This window comes from Hyaena hyaena, unplaced genomic scaffold (genome assembly GCF_003009895.1).
Source record: "Hyaena hyaena isolate Hyena2069 unplaced genomic scaffold, ASM300989v1 scaffold_622, whole genome shotgun sequence".
NCBI classification, from domain to species: domain Eukaryota; kingdom Metazoa; phylum Chordata; class Mammalia; order Carnivora; family Hyaenidae; genus Hyaena; species Hyaena hyaena.
This window is the reverse complement of record NW_024081253.1, coordinates 415,897-440,309: the sequence shown is the minus strand read 5'-3', so window position 1 is coordinate 440,309 and position 24,413 is coordinate 415,897. Positions and strand designations below refer to the sequence as shown.

The 24,413-nt window shown below is 34.5% G+C and overlaps 1 protein-coding gene across 1 annotated transcript in view; it reads left to right on the top strand.

Annotated features, from left to right (window-relative positions):
* Positions 1-24,413, top strand: part of CDC73 (cell division cycle 73) — a 119,597-nt gene that overhangs the window by 71,359 nt on the left and 23,825 nt on the right. Inside the window, exons 11-13 of the mRNA XM_039257486.1 lie at positions 12,829-12,886; positions 19,690-19,725; positions 20,035-20,122. Of these exons, the coding sequence (XP_039113417.1) occupies positions 12,829-12,886; positions 19,690-19,725; positions 20,035-20,122 (182 nt within the window). The remainder of the gene's footprint in view (positions 1-12,828; positions 12,887-19,689; positions 19,726-20,034; positions 20,123-24,413) is intronic.

Here is a 24,413-nt window from a genome sequence, read left to right as displayed (position 1 = left end):
TAAAAATTTATAGTTTTAGAACCTAAGCCCTAAATTTGTAGTCATAAATCTGCTTTATCCCACCTGTCTTCCCCAGTTAAGTCTGTTACCTTTTCTCTACTATTTAAAAATTTTTTGTTCTTTTTTTTAGTTTGGTACTTGTAGGAATGCTATGACTCTTTAAAGTGTTTGCAACTTTCCCAGAAATGTTGGAAGGAATATTAAAGAGTTTTATAAATGGGAAACCTAAGGCCTAGAGCTTTGGCTTTTCGTAGTTAAATATGAAGGAGAAAATTGAATGCCAGCTTTTTATTTTAGTTCGTGTCCACTCATACTACATGCTCACTACTTTTTTTTTTTAAATGTAGGTAGCAGAATAATGCTTAAGTGCCTACTGAAAATAATGTATTTTACAAAAGTGGAAGTGGAATTTAGGAGATCAGTATTGTATTTTTCAGAAATTCCTTACATAGAATTTGTGCAGCTAGCATCAGTGACTATTATTTACCCCAAATCAGATTGCATGCTAAGCATACCTAAGTTGTTAGGTAAAAGCCTTTTTTTCCTCATAATAGTTTTAGTATCAGAATACCCATTTTAAAGATGGGGAGCCAGTGCTTAGAGTTGTAAATAATTATCCCAGATATCAGCTAGTTAGTGATAAGAGAGTCCAGCTGGGAATTCAAGCAAGATTATCTAAGTCTTTATGCACTGTTCTTAGCCATTTATGCTGTGTAACACTGGAGAAATTGTGGGGAGTTTTTTATAGGACTGGCACAGCATACCCAGAAATCATTCATAGAGTTGTAAATGGATGTTTGTTTATATTTTCGCTTATCAAATACATATTGATCAACTACTTTGTGCCAATACTTGTAGTTAGACACAGTTTATTAAACGTTAGTGAGACAAAGAGGTTTAGACATATTCCCTATCATTTCTTTAAGAAGGATAAAACAATTATTTTTGCTAGTTCTTTTCATTTCACTCTTTTTTAGTGTCCCTTGGATTTTTATAGATCTTGATTATTAAGAGAGCTCATTAGAAAACCTGCTGGTTAATGGTTCTCCCAGTACTGGAGAGAATTCCCCTGCTTGCTATGGGACAAAGGTTAATATAGGAAAAGAGACTCCTAGAAACTAATAAAAAGGCATCTGTCTACTTAATCAGAATGCATTTTAAATTTTAGGTATACCTGCCATCAGTTTCTTAAGTTTAAATTAAGCTAGCTAAGAACTTTACATAAAGTACAGAAAAACAGCAGGCGTGAGATTAAAGTTCCTTTAGTGACTTTTTCTAGCAACCTGCATGTTTCCAGCCAAGAGAAACTGTAAAAATCTTATGACAGGCAAGCTTGTAGAACTTCTTCCTTTAGTCTAGTTTCTTTTAACATCTGAATTCTATGGTTAAACTTTCTCAGTAAATGTGACAGATTTCTTTGTCAGACTCAGCAAACTGGCAGCTATTTTGTTAAGTTTTATAGTTACAAATGCCTTGTAATTTTTACTTGCCTAGGTCTACTTTTTAATCATATAACACGTCCCTGATGGGGAAAGTAAGCTGTTCTTACTCTGAGTGTTTTGGCCAGAACTGTCCAGGTATTTTTTTTTTTTTTTTTTTTTTTTTTTTTTTTTTTTTTTTTTTTTTTTTTTTTTTTTTTTAGGATTTTCCTGGGTAGGTCTACAGTAGTTCTCCAAGAGGCTGAATTTAAAGAAAGGATTTGCAGTGCCTCCTGACTCTTTTTTTTTTTTTTTTGCAGTGCCTCCTGACTCTTAATTTCTATTGAGTACAGAAGTAATTGTTACTTTATTCATGTGGTTAGTAGTTTTTGAGTTTTATTACATGATAAATCAGGTATAGATTTGCTCACTAATACTAATGATAAGTCATTTCATGGAATTATACTGTCTGTATAAATTTAGCTAAATGTCCTTGGTAAAAAGAATGAGGGAGAGGGGTGCCGGGGTGGCTCAATCAGTAAGCATCCAACTCTTGGTTTTGGCTCAGGTCATGATCTCATGATTTTGTGAGTTCAAGCCCTGCATTGGGCTCTACACTGGCAGCACAGATCCTGTGTGGGATTCTCTGTCTCTTCTCTCTCTGCCCTTGCCCTACTTACACTCTCTCTCAAAATAAATGAATAAACTGAAAAAAAAAAAAAAAAAGAATGAAGAAGAAAAGGGAGTGAGGGATAACTCTTCAACCATGGCAGGTTAAGAGGAGACATGAATCTGGTTTTCCCTACATTGGTCTTCATTCCTGTTTGTGCTTTAGCATGAGAATTGGCCCGTAAATGCAAGCCAGTTTTTTCTTTTCAGCCAGTGCTCATCTGAAGAACTAGTTGTTTTTTCCAATGCTGTAGAAAAATCTTTATGTTTTGGATCATGTGTAATATCCACCATAGTGCTCGGAAAAATGCCATTTAACATAGTTATTTAGAGACCAGCTTTAGTTTTAATGGAGATCAGTCAACAGTTCTGCATAATAATGTTTGCTTTAGGCTTATATCTTTTGACTTAAAATCAGATGAAATATTTTTCATAATATATAAGATGTGGACAAATGGCATATTTTGGGCTGTTTTTTAAGTAGTAGGTAGTTTTCTCTTTTTGAAGAAAAATTACTGTGTTCATTAATAGTTTATAATTTTCCTTTGAAGTCAAGAGATGATTTATGAACCACTTTTACTTTTCTTTGAACCTACAAAGCAGGAATTAGCCTGATTGTAAATTAGCAATCTCAGAATGACCACAAGTGTCACTGTTTGCCTGCCTTATTTTTCTTCAGTTTTTACTAACTTGTGCAGCAAATACTCATATTGCTTAGGAATTTCTTTTAACTTCAAAGCAGAGCCAAATTTAAGGGTCTCTTTTAGAACTAATTATCAATACCGTTTATAGTTTTAATTCATACAAGCTATTAATGATCCTAAAGGAAAAAAGAAACATGAAAATCAGTAGTTTATATTATGCTTGTTTATTTTTCAATTTCTTAGTACTGTAGCTATTTCAGTTCATCATAAATCAACTAGATTCTTACAATTGTTATTTGGCACACAAGAGATACTCTTGTTTAGTGCTTTGCTTGTCAGTGGGGACATACTACTTCCTGGGAGGTGTTCTATAAGTATTTTTGGTTGACAAAGTTATTGAAAGGCATTTAGTGAGTAAGGCCAGGGAAGGAGGTCTGTAGTGGGTGGTGCAATTTTAAATGAACCTAGAACATAATTGAAATACAAAGTATATTTTGTAAAGTTACAACATGCACTAAATTTTCCTAAGTATATAACCACAATGTGTATTGAGAAAGATTACACTCAACTTTGTTCTGAACTTGGCTAGTAGTTACACCATTTTGAAAAATCCTGTTGCCAGTAGCAGTGATGCTTATAGTAGTTGACTTACCAGTAGAGAATACCAGTCTGTGGACATTTGTAATTGTCAAATTCACTGTGATTTTATGAATGGGTACTAGCATTTGATTATTTCATTATGTCTTCTGGTGTAATTTCTGAGATTCCTATTGAACTACTTGTGCTTATCATATTCTTATAAAATTTCATTTTTGCATTTGTTAGGATATTGAAAAAATTTACATACATAGGTTGCTTATATTGCACATTTCATTTCAGATTGTTAGAAGGGTAAATGTGCAATATTTCTCACACAAAGGGGATATATTGAGCTTGATAGGTATGTGAAGCCCATTAGGTCAGCATTTTTGAATAAGTTATTTCAATCACCTTACTCCCTTTAACCAAATACATTGGTAGTATTTAAAAATTTAAACACTATTAATTCATTACAAAGTATAACAAACAATTTGTAGTTCAGGTAGATGGAGTATGTTGAAACTTAAAACTCTGTTTAAAACTTGACAGAGAGGCATGGTTATTCAAATATGAATTATTAGTATCAGAAAATAGTTTTTATTTAATAGTTTCAAATAGATAAAGCAAAAAGTCAGAAGTAAGTAAATAGAATGTTTTCTCCAAAGGGCTGTTTTGAGAAGCACTGTGAGCATAAATTATTTGATTCTAAATTCATGGAGGACTCTTCAGAATGATTGTTTGTGATCTGATTAGAAATAGGAACTTTAGTATAAAGAAACTTTGCAAAGCAGAAAAGAGGCAGGCAAAGGTTACAGGATTAGGAAGGGTTAATGTTTAACTTTAGGGTTTGATTTTCTTCCCCTTCCTCAACTTCTTAGAAGATATATAAGGGATTCACTTATATTCAACAAATACTTCGAGAATTTTTTATATACAAGCTACAGAGGGATTAGGTTCATTAGGTTATTAGGTTCCTTTTATTGAAGGAATTAATAGACCTAATGGGAACGTAGATTATTATATAGATAGCAAAATAACTGGAAAAATATGCTATGTAGTTATTTAAATTTTTTCCCTTCAGTTTCAGTTTGTTTTATGTAATGAATATGGCATCACTCCATTTCACTCTTTTGATACTTTTGATCTTCCCAGTTGTGTTTGGTTTGCATTACATTTTTTTATCTTAATTTTTCATGCTTTTCTGGTATTTTTATTCCCTTCAAATAAATAACATGATGTCTCACAAATAATACATTGCTGGGTTTTAGTGAACCAAAATTTTAAAAGTGAAAATTTTTATATTTCTCTGGCATTTATAATGTTGCAGACATCTCTCGTTATTCAAGAATAACGTTATTCAAAATCTTTAAAGGTTTGTGTTTTGTCTCTCTTTTGATCCTAATTTCAGTTACTATATTGGTATTAGTCTGGATTCTCCAGAGAAACAACCCATTGGATGGATTAGATGGATTGGATTGGATGGGTGGATGGGTGGAGGAAGAGGAATTGCCACGTGTGGTTACGAAAACTGAAAAGTCCCAGGATTTACAGTCAGAAAGCTGGAGACCCAGGAGAGTCGATGGTACACCTCAGGTCTGAGGATGAATCCTAAGGCAAGAGAGTACAACAGCCAGGCAGAGACTGAATTCTTTTGTTGCCCAGTTGATACATAAAATAACCTTCGCAGTTATCCTCTGAAAGCATTCTAGAAAATGATGAATGGAAAACTGGTATTTAGATTTTTAATCAATGAGTATCTTCTTATGTTATTCATTAGCACTTGTATCTCAGTTTTGTCTGTGACTATAGAGAAGATGAATATTTATTCCAAGGTCAAAGTTTTAATTCTATAAGTGGATTTGGATAGGGATAGAATTTTTCTTTTTTCTTAATTGAGATTGAAATATTTATGATCATTTGATTTCACATAGCAGAAACTTGCTCAAGTCAGCTTTAGGAAGATAAGAAAAGACATGATAATGATATAGGAATATTCTGCAGAACCCAAGACTGAGAAATATAAATTGGCCTTTCTTAAAGAACACAGGGAGAAATTGGAAAACTGTCAGGAATCAAGGAAGCTTTTCTCTTTCTGTCTGGTGCCATATGACTACTTGTCACTTTTTCTGCATCTGCACACCAGCTCTCTGGTCCTTTGTATACACAGTTCTCCTTTAAGCCAACCTGGCTACAGATAACTGTAGCTCACATTGCTGGGCATATCTCAGTATGGGTTTCATAATTCCAAAGAAGAGAAGATTTGATTGGGTCAGCTTAGTTCGTGAGTTTATCTGTTGTGGGTATAGTCCAGCTTTGAAAAGGGGAAATTGGGTGTTCTCTGAGTAGACATACCTTGAAAAGTCTGCTATCATTTGTAATTGGACTGTGTTTATTTTTAAAGCATATTTTATGCTTTTTTAAGAAGACTTTATTGTTGATATATATGTATGTTAATATACATATATAAAAGTGTTTTAAGGGTACACAGTTCAGTGGCATTAGGTATATCCATAATGTTGTGCAACCATCACTACTCTGTATCTCCTGAACATTTTCATCATCCCCAACTGAAACTGTACACATTGAACAGTTTCCTGTTGCCCTCTCCCCTCCAGTAGCCACTCTTCTGCTTTCTATTTCTATAAATTTGACTCTTTCAGGTACTTCATGTAATTGCAGTCATACGGTATTTGTCTTTTTTTGGTGTAGCTTATTTTATTTAGCATAATATTTTTAAGATTCATCCATGTTATAGTATGTATCACAATTTCATTCTATTTTTAAGGCTGATTGCTATTCCATTGTACATGTAAACTCTAGTTTGTTTATCCATTCGTCAGTGGACACGAGTTATTTTCACCTTTTGGCTGTTGTGAATAATGTTGTTATGAACATCAGCATACAAATACCTGTTCAAGTGTCTACTTTGAATTCTTTAGGTTCTATACCAAGAGTTAGACTTGCTGGATCATATGATAATTCTATGTTTAAATTTTTGTGGTTCCACCTTACCGTTTTCCACAGCAGGTGCTTATTTTACATTCCTACCAGCAATGCACAAAGGTTCTAATTTCTCCACATCCTTGTCAATACTTGTTAATTTGTTTTTTGTGTGCTTGTTTAACATTAGCTATCCTAATGGGTATGACGTGGTATCTCATTGTGGTTCTCATGTACAATTTCCTGAATGATTAGTGACATTTGAGCATATTTTCATGTGCTAGTTGACAATAGTCATTTTCTCTGGGGAGTTGTCTAACCAAGTTTTTTGCCCATCTTTGAATTGGAATGCTTGTTTTGTGGTTTTGAGTTGCAGAAGTTTTTTTTTATATATATTTTGGATATTGACCCCTTATCAGATAATGATTTGCAGATAGTTTCTCCCATTTTGTGGGTTGTCTTCTCACTCTACTATAGTGCCCTTTGATGTAGTCCAATTCTGATGGAGTCTAGTTAGTCTGTTTTTTCTTTCATTGTTAACTGTACTTTTGGTATCCTATCCACAAAACCAAGGCCAAATTTAATGTCATGAAACTTTTACTCTGTTTTTCCTGAGAGTTTTATAGCTTTAACTCTTGAATTTGGACCATGTGATCTATTTTGAGTTAATTTTTGTATATGATGTAAGATAATGATCCAACTTAGTTCTTTTGCAAGTGGATATCCAGTTTTTCCAGTACCATTTGTTGAAAAAACTTTCCTTCCCCATTGCATGGTCTTGACACCTTTGTCAAAAATCAGTTGACCATAAATGTAAGAGTTTATTTCTTTGCGCTGTATTCTTTTCTTTTGGTCTCTATGCCTGTCTTTATGCCCATACTATACTGTTTTGTGCAGATTTGAGTAAGTTTTGAAATCTGGAAATGTATGTGAGTCCTCCCACTTTGTTCCTTTTTTTTTTTTTTTTTTTAAGGTTAGCATAGGGTCCCTTGATTCCATATGAATTCTAGGATGGATTTTTCTTTCTGCAAAAATACCATTGAATGTTTGATAGGGATTGCATTGAATCTGTAGATTGTATTGGATAGAATTGAAATATGAACATTATTCTTTAGTTCATGAGCATAGATGTCTTTACACTTACTTATGGCTTTAATTTCTTAACAGCAATATTTTATAGTTTTCAGAGTATAATTTTTTTTGCTTCCTTGATGAAATTTATTTGTAAACATTTTATTCTTTTTGATACTATTGAACATGGAATTGTTTCATAATTTGCTTTACAGATTGTTTTTTGTTCACCTGTGTGGTGATTTTTATGGGTTTTTTTTGGTATCCTGCAACTTTGTTGAATTCACTTATTGTAACAGGTTTTTGTGGAATCTTTAGATTTTCTATAAAAAAGTCTTGTCATCTGCAAAAAGATAAGTTTATCACTTCCTTTCTAATCTGGATGCCTTTTACTCCCTTCCTTCCTCCTTCCCTCTTTCCCTTCCTTTCTTCATCTTAATTGCTCTGGCTAGAATTTCAGATGCTATGTTGAATAGAAGTGGCAAAAGTGGACATATTGTTCCTGATCTTAAGGGGAAAGGTGTCAGTCTTTCACCATTGAGTATGATATTAGGTGCTTGGATTTTTCATACTTAGTTTTTATTATGTTGAAGAAGTTTCCTTTCTCCCTGGTTTGTTAAGGTGGGTGTGGTATTTTTAAATCATGAAAGAGTATTAAATTGTCAAATGCTTTTTCTGCATCAGTTGAAATGATCATGTATTTTCCCTTCATTCTCTTAATGTGGTATATTGTATCCATTGATTTTCATGTTGAACCATCCTTGCATTCCAGTAATCAGTGCTACTTGGTCATGGCATATAATCTTTTTAATATGCTACTGAATTTAGCATGCTGCTGAATTTGGTTTACCACTTCTTTTCTTACAGAGAATGTTTCTTTATGGAAAGAAGTTGGTTTAATAATTATTAGTTCCTCTTTATTTTGGGAACGGAGCTGAACATACACATATAGATATATACACATACACATTTATAGAAAATATGCATATGTATATTACAATTAAGTAAATACATATATAATTATATTTATAATTTTTGAACTTTCATTCCTTCACTGGTCTTCTCCATTAGATTGCAAAACTTCATGAAGGTAGGAAGAAACACTTGCTTTTGTTTATACTGATGCATTCCCAGTTTTTTATTTGGTACTCAGTGCTCTTGATAAATGTGTATGGAATGAATAAATTAATATTTTTTAATTCTGTCAGTAATCCTTTATGATATTTTTACCATCTTTATTTAACCAGTTAAAACAGTTTAATAGTGGTGAATCAGTAGTTCTGAGGCAGATGGAATTATCTTAATTAGTTAATGTATATATATTAAAAAAAATTTTTTTTAATGTTTTTATTTATTTCTGAGAGAGAGAGACAGCGTGAGCAGGGGAGGGTCAGAGAGAGAGGAGACACAGAATCCAAAGCAGGCTCCAGGTTCTGAGCTAGCTGTCAGCACAGAGCCCAACACGGGGCTCGAACTCACGAACTGTGAGATCATGACCTGAGCTGAAGTTGGACGCTTAACCAACTGAGCCACCCAGGCACCCCAGTTAATGTATATTTTTAAGAATTTACCATGCACCAGGCACCCTGGAACAGGCATTGGAGCCATAATAGACTGTCCCTGACTTAAGTTAGCTTACAGTCTGGTTGAGAGAAGTAGACAAGTAAGTAGAGAATGCTGTAGCAAAATCAAGAATTGATATAGATATCAGATCTGTATGTTTTATAGATATAATGTATTTTAGAAATGTGTTCGCTATTTTCCATGTGGCATACATTGAATGCATATGCTTCTGGGTGATAGTTAGAAAGTAAATTGTGCTTATAAATTGTTCTTGAAATCTTTTATGTTTTCAGCCTCATTGTCATTTGTCTATAGAGTTACACTTTTCTTTTTGTACATAGCTTTTCCAAAATACTTTCTTTAAAGGATTCACTCAGTGTACTTAAAAATTCAGATGCTTTTTGGGAATTCTGAATATCAAATCCAAATTTCATGGGAATATGTTACTTTAGAAAGACAATCATGTAAGGGTAAAATTAGTATTTATTTAATATTTAAAACAGGTTATTTTTGCCATCGTAAATACAGGAGCCAGGAAGGTAGATTATAAACTCTTAGAGTCTGCATGTATATTCTGTTTGTATTCTTCATTTAGAATTTTCAGTATTTCATGAAGTTTTATATAAATAGCATTTTTCCAAATTAAGTAAATGTATTATTTTTCATTGATAACTGTTAAACATGCTTTGTCTTATTATATTACATAATATGGTATTATTTCCTACTTGTTTGATAGCAAATACCAATGTTCTGTCTCCCAGTACCAGAAGATTTTTAGATTTTTCTCACTTGCTAAAATAAGACAAGTAAGGATTATAAACATTATACGCTGTTTTGTCTTATGTTTTGCCAAAATGATTCTATCACTTCTCCCTCACCCCACTCCATTCTTATCAGTTATTTCTTTTCCGGAATGTTTCAAGTCTCAGTAGAAATTGTAATGGTTCTGACTTTTCAAGAGAAAGTAGTTGTCCTCTCCAGTTAGCATAACTTGTCAGCTCTTTTAGCTGTTTTTTTGCTGATACTTTATTTTCCCAGGTGGGTATTCTTTTTTCCCCCAACCCAAATATCTTTAAAAACATAGCACTGTCAGTCTCTTCCATATTACTGCCAAGTAATTATTCCTGTTTCTTAATGTATGCCAGATATACCACTTTGTAGTCTTTGAAAAAATTCAACTCTGTCTCTTCATCTTTAAAGGGTGGTTGTTTTTATACGGTTTATGAGGTTCTTAATGCAATGACTTCTATAACTATTTCAGAAGAGTGCGGATCAGAGTGGAATGAACTTTTAGCTCTTAGTGTTGGGTAGGGAGCCCTAAAACGGCCATCAACTAATGGTAGGCAAAGATCATCCTTCTTTTTTTCATGGAGCCCATAGTCTCCTATTTAATAGGTGTATAGCTGTGTATACAGTGAGTGTGAGAGAAAAATTGTGTGAATGTGTGCTTGCACTTAAACTTATTTGTGTTTGTTTACTAACTCCCAAATTAAGCAGTGTTATAATGATTTTGGCAACTCAAAATTTTCAGCACATCTGAGAAGACAAAATTAGATAAAACTCTTTCAGTTGCAGCTATCTCTGTTCAACTAATTGAGAGAAAAATGTGTGTAGAAGTGCATAGAGTGTTGAGATGAGGGATTGCAAAGGTCTGTGTAGTCAAGAAGAGGTAGAGGGAGAATGGGCCTTGCAGGCTATTTTCTTACATAGGTGTTAAAAGAGATCTTGTAGTCCACCTTTATTTTTTTTTTTGCATACTAGTGTCATCCTGTCTGTTGTAGATGGGTGTTTCCCTGTGAATCAAGAGATAGGATCATCTGTAATTTTTGGTTTACCGCTTTGTAGCCTTGTATATAGACAGAGCTATAACTTGCTAGTTTCAATTTATAAAGGAAATCCCATGGGAGAACTCTTGTTTGCCTTGGCCTAGGATATATGTCTTCCCCAGTAACCAAAACGGAGTAATTTTGGAGTAGGAGAAGGTACAGTGTAAGCAAGGATAGCTTAACTTCGCAAACAGAAAATACCCAATTTTATCATTTAAAGGGGTCCCAGTTTTAAGTGTACTCAAAAGTAGATAAAAGACTTAAGGGTTATGATTTGTAATGGAAAAGACTTTTTTCCCCCATATTACTCATGTGTGCTTGTCACCTTTTGCTGACCCATGTTATAAGAGCCATATAGTATAGGTATATTTTAGTAGTCAGCTGCATTAAGTTTTGGTTTGGATAGTTCTCAGTATGCACATAGTGCTGTGTTCTAGTGATTTTGAACTTCCATCTACCCTTTAAAAAAAAGGGCGGGGGGGCTTTGATTTGAATCCAAACCAGTCTTGTAGTCAGATGTAGACAGAAAGATGTCTGCATGTGTGTGTGCTCAGTGTCCTCCTTCCTGCCTCATTTATTTTTTTCCTCTGTTTCTGTGTGTACTCAAACCACACTCCATGAATCAGCATTTTCATATAAGGATTTCTATAAGTAATATGGAAACATTTTGTTTTCATGTTCATTATATAATATCTAGTTTATTCTTTATGCAGGAACAGTGGTATGGAAAGCTAAAATCTCTTTAATTTAGTTGTTTATTTTAAAAAAGCTTTGGTATAGCCTGCCATTCCAAATGATTTTATTATATAAAGTCTTAAGTTTTTAACAGAATGTAATATGGTTAAAATTAACATATTTAGCAGCATTCCTTTAGAAATATTTCTGTGATTCTGAAACTGATTTCTATAAATATGTATTTACGTAACTTCCCTGCTATTTATCAAATTTCATTCAGTTAAGTACAACTAGAATAAGATCACCATAAATTACTGGTTGTTTTGAAATTTACATTTGTAGCTTTCAATTAAAAATGTTTTGGTGGCTTAGTTGGTTAAGTGTCCAACTATGGCTCAGGTCATGATCTCACAGCTCATGGGTTCGAGCCCTCTGTTGGGCTCTGTGTTGACAGCTCAGAGCCAGGAGCCTGCTTCTGGATTCTCTGTTTCCCTCTCTCTGCCTCTCCCCCTCTCAACTCTGTTTATCTGTCTCTCAAAAATAAATAAACACTAAAAAAACTTTTTTACTGTTATAATGAAGGGGTGGCTGGGTGGCTCATTTGGTTTAAGCATCCAACTCTTGATCTCAGCTCAGGTCTTGATCTCAGGGTTGTGAGTTCAGGCCCCATGTTGGGCTCCTGATTGAGTGTGAAGACTGCTTAAAAAAAAGAGAGAAGGAAAAAGTTATGATGAAAAATACGGTGTGCATATGATTGAAATTGTTACAGTAAAGACAACTTTTTAAGATCTTAAACATTTCAGAAGCATTTATTGCTGAGTATATAATTGATATATTTCAATACTTAGCATATTTTCTTCTTACATGCTTAGTGATAAGTTGAGATTTTTTATTTAGTTAAAATTTACAGCCACTCTTAAATGTAACAGATCTCATCTTTATAAATGTGATTGTTTTCCCTGAATATTTTAAAGGCATTTAATTTGAAATGTTTGTGGGGTTTTTTTAATGCACTCCAAAGTAACATTATTTATATATTTCTAATGTGAGATTTTGTATCATTTATTTATTTTGAGACTGTTCAATGAGAAGATTGACTTGATTTTAAAATGGATAATGACATTTCTGAGAAAATTGTCAACAATTAAGCAAATCATTGAATATTAGAAAAATATTACATGCGTACAGTAACTACTGTGTGGTAAATTAACAGTTTAAATTTATTTCTACTAAAGATTCCTGTTACTACTTCAAGACAAATATTTATAAAATATAAGTGAAGTTTTTGTTTTGTTTTAATGCTTAGGATCATAGCATGGTCAGTAGAAGGGCTGATTGAATGAGAGATAAAGAAATACGGAATTTCTTTGCAGTGATTAAATGAAAGTATTTATTATGTAAAGGAACTCTGGCATCATGTGTCAATTTTTATTTTTTTTAAAGGAGGGTGCGTCAGCCCGTAAGACTCAGACTCCTGCAGCACAGCCAGTACCAAGACCAGGTAAAAATATAAAACTTTGGCTTTGCTTTATATTTTTGTTGTTTGTTTGTTTTTTAATGGTCACAATGAAATTTTTTTGATATGTATAATGCTGTGAAGTAATTGAAATTTTACTTCAAGTATTTATAAAGTAAAATAATATTTATTTGAAAAAAAAATAGGTATAGTTGAGATAAAGAGAAGTTTTTAAAAAAATACTTTTAATTAGAAAAATATGTATTTTTTAAAGTTTGTTTTGAGAGAGATAGCATGAGTGAGGGAGGGACGGAGAGAGAATCCCAAGCAGGCTCTGCAAACCCATGTAAGGCTTGAACCCACGGACCAGAAGATCATGATCTGAGCTGAAATGAAGAGTCAATTGCTTAACCGACTGAGCCACCCAGGCATTCCTTTAAAGAGCTACATATATGTACCTATCCCCTCACCAGTTTCTTGTTGGAGTCCCCTGAGAGTACATGTGGATGTGATTTTTTTGGCCCTCCGTTAAAAGCACAGCACCATAATTTTAATAGACTCTTCTGCAGTTTTGATGCGTAGAATTTCAGATGTCCATGTTATTGAGCATACAAAGTTCTGTAATCAGGTTTTGTAAGGTAAGAGAAGGCATTGAAGTTATTTTAGAAATATTTTTCTTTCCTCTTCCTAGTTCCTAAAAAGATTGATCTTTATACATGCATGAAGATACCAACATTATATCCATTTTAAGTGTTTTGGGCTTGATTTTTGATATGTGTTTTATATCTTTATGTACAAATTTATATATTTTTATATTTAGCGTGATTACACTGTTAGGCTTGACCACGTGTCTTTTTTACTTCATCAGTATGATTGAAAATGGATGTGAAGAAAATTAAGTGATCTTCCTCTTAAATTTGGCAGTTATCAATAGTATAGATTCGGAGGGCTTTTTATTCATAGTACGTTTACAGGCTAACTCTAAAATTATATAGGTTATATATACTAAATATTTTTGGAAACACTTTAGAAGTATGGTATGAAGATTATATGTGGCTTATTTTGGAATAATTTTGTAGGTTATCTCACTGTGTCCTGGATCCATACACTTGAAACTGGATATGACTAGTATTTACATTTTTTTTTTTATGACAGTGAATTTGTTTGAAATCTTTCTCATTCCTGTTTTTGAAAAGGAGTAGAGAAGAAGAATGCTCTGTTAGCCACATGTTAAATTTGGAGCACATTGGATAAATTTATTTCAGATGACAGTGACTTTTTTTAAAAATTAAAAAAAATTTTTTTTTAATTTACTTCTGAGAGACAGCATGAACAGGGGAGGGTCAGAGAGAGAGGGAAACACAGAATCTAAAGCTGGCTCCAGGCTCTGAGCTAGCTGTCAGTACAGAGCCTGACACGGGGCTCGAACCCATGAACTGTGAGCTCATCTGGGTGGCTCAGTCGGTTAAGTGTCTGACTTTTGCTTAGGTCATGATCTCACGGGTCATGAGTTTGAGCCCTGCATCGGGCTCTGTGCTGACACTTCTGAGCCTGGACCCTGTTTCAGATTCTGTGTCTCACTCTTTCTCCGACCCTCAACCTGCTTGTGTGCACTCTCTCTCTCTCCTTTTCTCTCTCAAAAATAAATCAACATTAAAAAAATAATAAAATGACCTTACCAAAGCCATTGTAAGAGTGTAAGGAAACAGGGTGCCTGGGTGGCTCATTTGGTTAAGCATCTGACTTTGGCTCAGGTCATGATCACAAGGTTTGTGGGTTTGAGCTCCACGTCAGGCTCTGTGCTGACAGCTCAGAGCCTGGAGCCTGCTTTGGATTCTGTGTCTCCCTCTCTCTCTACCCCTCCCCTGCTTGCACTCTTTCTTTCTCTCTCTCAAAAATAAACAAATGTTAAAAAAATTTAAAGAGTGTAAGGAAGAGCGATTAAATTCAATAACTATTATAGTTGAATGCTTCCCAGGGGCATAGAGTATATGAGTGAGCAGGGGAAGGGCAGAGAGAGGGAGAGAGAGAATCCCAAACCGGCTTCGTGCTGTTAACACACAGAGCCTGATGTGGGGTTTGGACTCACAAACAGTGAGATCATGACCTGAGCTGAAATCAAGAGTCAGGTTTAACCAACTGAGCTACCCAGGCATCCCTGCCCAACACACACCGTTTTAAAAGCAAAAATTAGGGCGCCTGGTTGGTTCAGTCAGTTAAGCATTGGACTCTTGATTTTGGCTCAGATCATGATCACACAGTTGCTAGATTGAGCCCTGCATTGGGCTCCTCATTGGGAGAGTTCCCTGCTGGGAATGGAGCCTGCTTAAGATATTTCTCTCTCTCCCTCTCTCTCCCTCTCTCTCCCTCTCTCTCCCTCTCTCTCCCTCTCTCTCCCTCTCTCTCCCTCCCTCTCTCTCTCTCTCTCTCTCTCTCTCTCTCTCTCTCTCTCAATGGCTCAGTCAGTTGAGAGTCCAACTTTTGGTTTGGTATGGGGTCATTATCCCGGGGTTGTGGGATCGAGCACCATGTTGGACTCTGTGCTGAGGGTGGAGCCTGCTTGAGATTATCTGTCTCTCTCTCTCTCGCCTCCAAAGATTTTCTCCCTCTCCTTATGCTCCTCTCTTGTTCTCTCTCTCTCAAAAAATAAAATAAATAAAAATAAAAAAGCAAAAAAATTTTTATAAGTTTTTAACACTCATCAATAAAACCTGTTTTAAGTGGATGTTAAGCAGTTTGTGGTCTTTGTCTTGATTTTTTCGTTTGCTGAATTTTGCGTGAATTTTTCTTTTGCTGTAGAATGTTTATTGTATTTGCTTATGGGATGCTGCCCTTTTTTTTTTTTTAGATTTTTTAAAGTTTGTTTATTTTGAAGAGAGCAAGAGAGAGAGAGAGAGTGGGGGAGGAGCAGAGCAAGAGGGAGAGAGAATCCCAAGAAGGCTCTACACTGGTTATGACCTCTGAGATCATGACCTGAGCTGAAATGAAGAGCCTGAGGTGGGAACTGAACTCATGAATTGTGAGATAGTGACCTGAGCCAAAGTCAGACATTTAACGAGCCACCCAGATGGCCCTGTCATTTTCTTTAAAAAAAAAAAAAAAAAAAAAACTTTTTTTTTTGAGACAGAGAGACAGAGCACCAGTAGGGGAGGGGCAGAGAGAGAGGGAGACACAGAATCTGAAACAGACTCCAGGGTTCAAACCCACAAACCTGTGATCATGACCTGAGCTGAAGTTGGACGCTTACTTAACCAACTGAGCCACCCAGGCACCCCTGTCATTTTCTTTTTAGATTAAATCTCTTGCACATATCCCTGCTTCCTGCCTCTTTCTAATGCATTTACATTGTGTACTTCACTTCTCCAGCTTTAATTTTTTACTTTTATTTCACAGATTGTCTGAAATGGGTAGGTAGCCTATAGCTCTAGTTTATCTCCTTAACATGTGAGATTGAGAGAGAGAATTAGCCCCTTGTATATTTTCAACAGATTGTGATGGTTGTACTATCTCATTCCAGAGTTTCAGCATCTATGTGCTGATGATTTTCAAATTTGTATCCCCAATTCAGACATCTCTTCTTACCTTTGGTGTCTTATACAAACTGTGTCTTTAATATTTGGATATGGCATAGGCATCTTAAAATTGCTGTAAAACCTCTCTTCCCTGATATCTTCTCCCAGATGTCTTCTTCATGAATAAATGGTACCACCATCATCTGTGTTTCTTAAGCAAAAATTTCAGGAGTTATTCTTCATCCTTCACTCTTCACATTTGGTTATTGCTCTCATCTAATATGTCACTGATTTCTGTCAAATTTACTTTTTCTGTGTTTCAAATTTGTCTGTCTCAACTACCACAACTCATTTGTTTATGTAAATTATCATTTCTCTATACCAGTGCATCATGAAGTGTTAGTCCATGACTTATTTCTGGTTCCCAACAAGATACATATAGAAATTGATAGTAAGATACTGTCGCAACATCCAAGTGCATGATCATTTTCTAGCAATTCATTGTTACTGCATTTTATTCACTTGACCTTGGATTGGAAATTTAAAAAACAAAAAAATCCCCTTACACCAAATTTAAGTAACACTATTGTGGACTGTTGTTACTAGTCCTGACTGAGCTTCCTGCTTTCATACTTATCCCCTTTTTACCTTTTATCTAAATCTATTGTTTTCTTTTACAGAAGATGTGACATGAATATCAAACTGTGTCACTTTCTGCCTTAAAAGTTATGGAGTTCTCCAGTGGCACTTAAATACAAACCTAACATTGCCTAGAGAGCCCTGTGTAAATTCGTTCCTGCATAGATTTTTAACCTCATCTCCTGCCATTCTTTCTTTTGTCCCTATAGTGTGCACATGTGCAGTTCCCTACGCACAGCAGTTTCTCCCTGTCTTTGGCATTTGCTTACACTCCTGCCTCTCTGGACTATTTGGCCACTTGTTCTTTGCAAGTTGGCTCCTTTTCATCCTTGAAATCTCAGTTTAAATGCCACTTCCTTTGAGAGGCTTTCTGTAAGCATTCTATCCAAAGGACACTTTTCTGTCAGGGTATGTTCCTTTTGCTCTTTAATATACATGTTCACATTTGTTTATATGTGTTTGTGTGCTTGCTTGTTCATGCTCTGGCTCCCCTACTTTACTGGAGAGTCTTTGAAGGCAGGGATTATTTCTGTTTTACTTATAGTAATAAGAGTGCTTTGTACATAAGGCTCTGAATATTTAGGTGAAGACTTTAATTGTATTGAAATCAAACATAACAATAATAATTACTCTCAGCTTGTAAATTTTCAGTCATGGCTGAAAATGTGGTAGTGTTAGTGGTACCAGGAGCAATAGCCTTTAGCATCTGCTGTAGCCACAGGGTTTACTAAATATTGAATATGTGCCAAGACCTGATTAAGGAGTTAATGTGCATTGTTGTTTTTAAGATTCTCACAGCAGTTTCAGGATATAGAAACTATTATTATTGTTTTATAGTTGAGGACAACCAAGACTGAGTAGTCTATCAATTCAACTTGCTAGGGTAATTTGCCCAGGAAGTGGCAAAATGGGGATAGGAATTGAGATCATCTGAGTACAGATTCTTGCTCTTAGTCACTTTGCCATATGGACTGGTGTTACTCTGCCCTTTCCTTCCTCTCTAACTTTAGATCATGTTTATCATAGGGATGCCTGGGTGGCTCAGTTGGTTAAATGTCTGATATCCACTCAGGTCATCATCTCACCTTTGATGAGTTTGAGCCCTGCATCGGGCTCAGTGGCTGGCAGTGCAGAACTTGCATGGGATTATAGCTTACTCGTCTCTCTCTGCCTTTCTCCTACTTGTGCTCACTCTCTCTCTCTCTCTCTCTCTTAAAAAATTGATTTTATCATAGTGTTTTTGTCACAGTGTCTGTACCTTGGTCCGTCCTTTACTAGGAAACCTGTTTATATTTTTTTGTAATTTATTTATTTTTTAATTAAATCTTTAAACTTTATTTTTAATATGTGAGCTTTTATATTTTGTCTTTTTCTTGCATCAGGTCTTCTCAGCCTTCATTTTAGTGAATCTTTTCCTAAATTCAGGAGTCCATCATGGGCTTCTTTACCAAACCAGTGTTGTTTTAGTCAAAGATTTCTTTTTTGTTGTCCCCCACTTAGTCACTCTTCTAGCAAGTCTTGTCTCGTGTTTGTCCATGGATCTATCCATCCTGTCATTCCTTTATCTCTTTAACAAATACCAAATATTTACTGAGACTGTATTATATTCCAAATGATGCTATCTAGCTAATCAAGTATATCCATGAATCCTATTTCTAAAAATGATTTAAGAAAGTTTTAGTTTTTTTCCTTTTTCTCAGCAAGAAGAAAGAGATGACACTATTATAAATATGTATGTGTGTGGACTTGTATTTATATATATATATCTTTCTCTGCTGTATGTGACTGGAAGAGTCATATTACTGGATTCCATAAAATTTTACACAATAAATAGCTATTATAAAGTATTAGGTTAAAATGTAGAATTTTACTGCTTTTAAAATAGAACATATGCCAAAAATACATGTATCTGTTTACAAATGGTAGTCTGTTTTTAACAACTGATGTTGAGTTAGAATTTTAAATCTTCTAAATTTTTATTTATTTTTGTGATTTTAAAAAATGGAAATTCTAACACAGTACATCACACATAGAAAGCAGTATGTTTTTATTGGATATATAAATACTGAAAATTGAATGTATAGCATTTTCAAATTCTAAAATATATTAATCTTGAGCTAGGCTGATACTACTGTTATTATACCAACAAATATGTATGTGCATTATAAAGTCTATTACATATACAAATAATGAAAAGATGAATATTTGTGTTTTTATAACACATTCATAATTATTAAAGATATGGGCAGTTTGAAATAATACAGGCCTTCACATGACTCGTTGCCTATAATGTTTTCTTCTAATAAACAAAAACCAAATATAACAAAAATGGTAAGAAATATTTTAGGTCTTAGCTCCCAATAACACCTTTTTTCTTCCCAAATGTTTAAGCACATTTCTGCCTCCCAGTCCTTCCACCAGTGTTACATGTTCTCGTAATATTCTGGTTTTGTGTTTATACATTGGTTATCAGTTAATAAAACTATTTGCTTCCTTTTCTAGACTTTAACATCCATTAATGTAGATACTCAGTGTCCAGCAATGTAGTATATCCACTTTCATATAACCAGTCATGTGTAAATACAGCTAAGTTTTAGGCCATATTTGTATTTTTACTTTATTAACTTATTTTATTTGTATTTGTATTTTGAAAATAAAAATAAAAAATAACACTCAGTTTTTCCCCTCTTTTAACAGTTTCTCAAGCAAGACCTCCACCAAATCAGAAGAAAGGTGAGGTTGTACATATTGATTCTAAGTTTATTTTAAAAAATAAAAGTAAGCTAGATTACAGAATCAAGGCTGATACTATGTTTGTGCAGTTATACCAGATGTTTGTGCTTGGTATTGATTCTGACTAGTCATTGCTCAGGTCATACTCATTACCAAATATTTTGAATATCACTGCTGACTTAAATTTTATTTTTTTAGCTCCAAGTAGTTAAGATTATAAATTTACAGACCTTAAAGTTTCAATTGGGAAAGTAGATTTCTTTTAATAATAACAGCATATTTTGTAGCTTTAAAATTTTATCTTTACAGGATCTCGAACACCTATTATCATAATTCCTGCAGCTACCACCTCTTTAATAACCATGCTTAATGCAAAGGACCTTCTACAGGACTTGAAGTGAGTCATTTGTTAAAGTGTTGTTTCCTTAAGATCTGGAGATAATATTGAGAATTGGTAGTTAAGAATTTGGTATTCCTTATTTGGAGAAAACAGAATTTCAGTTTCTATGCTATAGGCTTTATAGATTGTCTGAAATATAATTTTCAAAACAAAGTACAGTTGACTCTTGACAATCCAGGAGTTGCTTTGAGGTGCCAAACCCCACACAGTTGAAAATTTATGTATTATTCTTGACTCCTGCAAAAACTTAACTACTAGTAACCTAATGTTGACTGGATGTCTTACTGGTTATATAATTAATATAGAACATAACAGTCAAATAACATATATTTTGTATTTTATATGTGTTATATACTGTATCCTTATAATAACGTAAGCTAGAGAAGAAATTTCATTAGAAGTATCATAAAGAAGAGAAAATATATATACAGTACTGTATTGTATTTATGGGGAAAAAAATCCATGGATAAGTGGACCCATGCAGTTTAAACCAGTGTGGTTCAGAGGTCCGCTGTGTATTCTTTTCACTGGATCCTTTAGGGAAAATTCTTTGGCTGAAGTTCTAATGAAAAGGATACTATTACAATAAATTTTAATATGAATTGTTTTTCTTTTGACTTTTCCCTGAGGAGCTTGAGGAAGTTCTAAAACAAATTCAGGTTCTCTCCCTCTTCCTTTTTCACATTCAAGTTGAAGAATGGGAAAAGTGATATTAACTTCTGTATATATTAGATATATGCCTTGTGAGGTGGATGAGGTTGGGAACATATTTTTTAAACCTAGACATTAGTAAAAGTTAGTTGAAATTAAAATGAACCCTACATCCTGTGTTAAAATTTCCAGGTACTTAGTTTTCTGAGGAAGTTTTTCAGAGTATAATTGACATTTATTAGTTCCAGGGGTATAGTGTAAAGACTTAATGTTGCAAAATGATCGCCACAGAAGTCTAGTTAACATCCATCACCGTACATTGTTATAAAATTTTTTTTCTTTTTTTTTAACTTAATTTTAAGTCCACCTTAGTTAAAATATAGTGTAATAATGGTTTCAGGAGTAGAATTTAGTGATTCATCACTTACATATAACACCCAGTGCTCATCCCAGCAAGTGCCCTCCTTAAAGCCCACCATCCATTTAGCCCATCCCCCCCATCCGATACCCTGCCATCAACCTCAGTTTGTTCTCTGTGTTTAAGTGTCTCTTATGGTTTGCCTCCCTCTCTCTTTTTATCTTATTTTTCCTTCCCTTCCTTTATGTTCATCTCTTTTGTATCTTAAATTGTACATATGAATGAAATCATGTTATTTATCTTTCTCTAATTTATTATGCTTAGCATAATGCACTTTAGTTCCATCCATATTGTTGTAAATAGCAAGATCGCATTTTTTTAGATTGCTAAGTAATATTCCAATGTGGTGTGTATATATCTTTATCCATTCATCAGTTGATGGACATTAGTGCTCTTTCCATACGTTGGCTGTTGTTGATAGTGCTGCTGTAAACATTGGGGTGCATATGCCACTTTGAATCAGTACTCCTGTATCCTTGGATAAATACCTAGTAATGTAGTTGCTGGGTTGTAGGGTAGTTCTATTTTTAGGGCCTCCATACTGTTTTCTAGAGTGGCTGCACCAGTTTGCATTCTCTCCAGCAGTGCAAAACAGTTCCCCTTTCTCCGCATCCTTGCCAACATCTGTTGTTGCCCGAATTGTTCATTTTAGCCATTCTGACAGGTGTGAGGTGGTATCTCATTGTGGTTTTGATCTGTCTTTCCCTGATGATGAGTGGTGTTGAGCATTTTTTTACGTGTCTGTTAGCCATCTGGATGTCTTCCCTGGAAGAGTCATGTCTTTTGTGCACATCTTCACTGGATTATTTGTTTTTGGGTATTGAGCTTATTAAGTTCTTTATAGATATTGGATACTAACCCTTTATCTGTCATTTGCAAATATCTTCTCCCATTCCATTGGGCCTTTTAGTTTTGCTGATTGTTTCCTTCGATGTGGAGAAGATTTTATCTTGATGAGCTCTCAGTAGTTCATTTTTGCTTTTGTTTCCCTTGCCTCTGGAGACTTGTCAGGTAAGAAGTTGCTGCAACCAAGTCAAAGAGGTCACTACCTTTTTTCTCATCTAGGATTTTGATGGCTTCCTGTCTTACATTTAGGTCTTTTATCCATTTTGAGTTTATTTTTGTGTATGGTGTAAGAAAGTGGTCCAGGTTCATTCTTCTGCATATTGCTTTCCAGAACTATTTGCTGATGTCTTTTTTTCCTTTGGATGCTCTGTCAGAAATTGGTTGGCCATACTTTTGTGGGTTCATTCCTGGGTCCTCTATTTTGTTCCATTGATCTTTGTGTCTGTTCTTATGCCAGTACCATACTGTCTTGATGATTACAGCATTGTAACATAGCTTGAAATCTGGAATTGTGATCCCTCCCACTTTGTTTGTTTTTCAGGATTGCTTCGGCCATTTGGGGTCTTTCCTGGTTCCATACAGATTTTAGGATTGTTTATTCTAGCTCTGTGAAGAATACTGGTGTTACTTCGTTGAGGATTGCATTGAATATGTAGATTGCTTTGGGTAGTATCAGCATTTGAACAATATTTAAAAAAAAATTTTTTTTAATGTTTTATTTATTTCTGAGAGAGAGACAGCATGAGCAGGGGAGAATCAGAGAGAGAGGGAGACAAAGAATCCAAAACAGGCTCCAGGCTCTGAGCTAGTTGTCAGCACAGAGCCCAACATGGGGCTCAAACCCATGAACCGTGAGATCATGACCTGATGCCTAACGTACTGAGCCACCCAGACACCCCAGAACAGTATTTTTTCTTTCAGTCTATAAGCATGGAATGTTTTTCCATTTCTTTGTGTCTTCAATTTCTTTCATAAGCTTTCTGTAGTTTTCAGTGTATATATAGATTGTTCACCTCTTTGGTTAAGTTTATTCCTTGGTTTTGGTGCAGTTGTAAAAGGCATTCATTCCTTGCTTTCTCCCTCTGCTGCTTCATTATTGATGTATAGAAATGGAACCGTTTTGTGCATTTACTTTATATCCTGCAACTTTGCTGAATTTCATGTGTTATCAGTTCTTTAATAGAGTTTAGCAGTTTTTTAGTGGAGGCTTTGATTTTTCCACATAGAGTATCATGTTGTCTGCGAAGAATGAAAGTTTGACTTTCTTCTTGCCAACTTGGATGCCCTTTATTTCTTTGTGTTGTCTGACTGCTGAGGCTAGGACTTCTGACACTATGTTGAATAACAGTAGTGAGAGTTGACATCCTTGTCATGTTCCTCACCTTAGGGGGATAGCTTTTGTTTTTTCCCATTGAGGATGATGTTAGTGGTGGGTCTTTCATATATGGCCTTTATGATTTTGAGGTATGACCCTTCTATCCCTACTTTCTTGAGTTTTTATCAAGAGAGGATGCTATATTTTGTCAAATGCGTTTTCTGCGTCTGTTGAGAGGATCATGTGGCTCTTATCCTTTATTAATGTGATGTATCACATTGGTTGATTGATTTGTGGATAATGAATCAGCCTTGCGTCTCAGGAATAAATCCCATTTGATTGTGGTGAATAATTCTTTTAATGTATTGTTGGATCTGGTTTGCTAGGATCTTGTTGAGAATTTTTGCATCCATGTTTATTAGGGAAATTGGTGTGTATTTCTCCTGTTAAGTGCTGTCTTTTTCTGGTTTTAGAGTCAAACCTCATAGAATGAGTTTGAAAGTTTTCCTTCCATTTCTGTTTTTTGGAACAGCTTCAAAAGAATAGGTGTTAACTCTTTAAAATGTTTGGTAGAATTTCCCTGGAAAGCCATCCAGCCCTGGACTTTTGTCTGTTGGGAGATTTTTGATTACTGATTCGGTTGCTTTACTGTTCATGGTGTGTTTAAATTTTCTATTTCTTCCTGTTTTAATTTTGTTAGTTTATATGTTTCTAGGAATGTGTCCATTTCTTCCAGATTGCCCAATTTGTTGGTATATAATTGCTGATAATATTCTCTTATGATTTTATTTCTGTGGTGTTTGTGATCTCTTCTCTTTCATTTGTGATTTTATTTGGGTCCTTTTTCCCCTTTTTGATCAATCTGGATAGGTGTTTATCGATTTTGTTCATTCTTTCAAAGAATAGTTCCTCGTTTCATTGTTCAGTTCTACTGTGTTTTTGTTTGTTTGTTTTTAATTTTAATATCATTGATTTCTGCTCTGATCCTTATTATTTAACTTTTTCTGCTGATTCTGGGTTTTATTTGCTCTTCTTTTTCCAGCTCTTTTTTTTTTTTT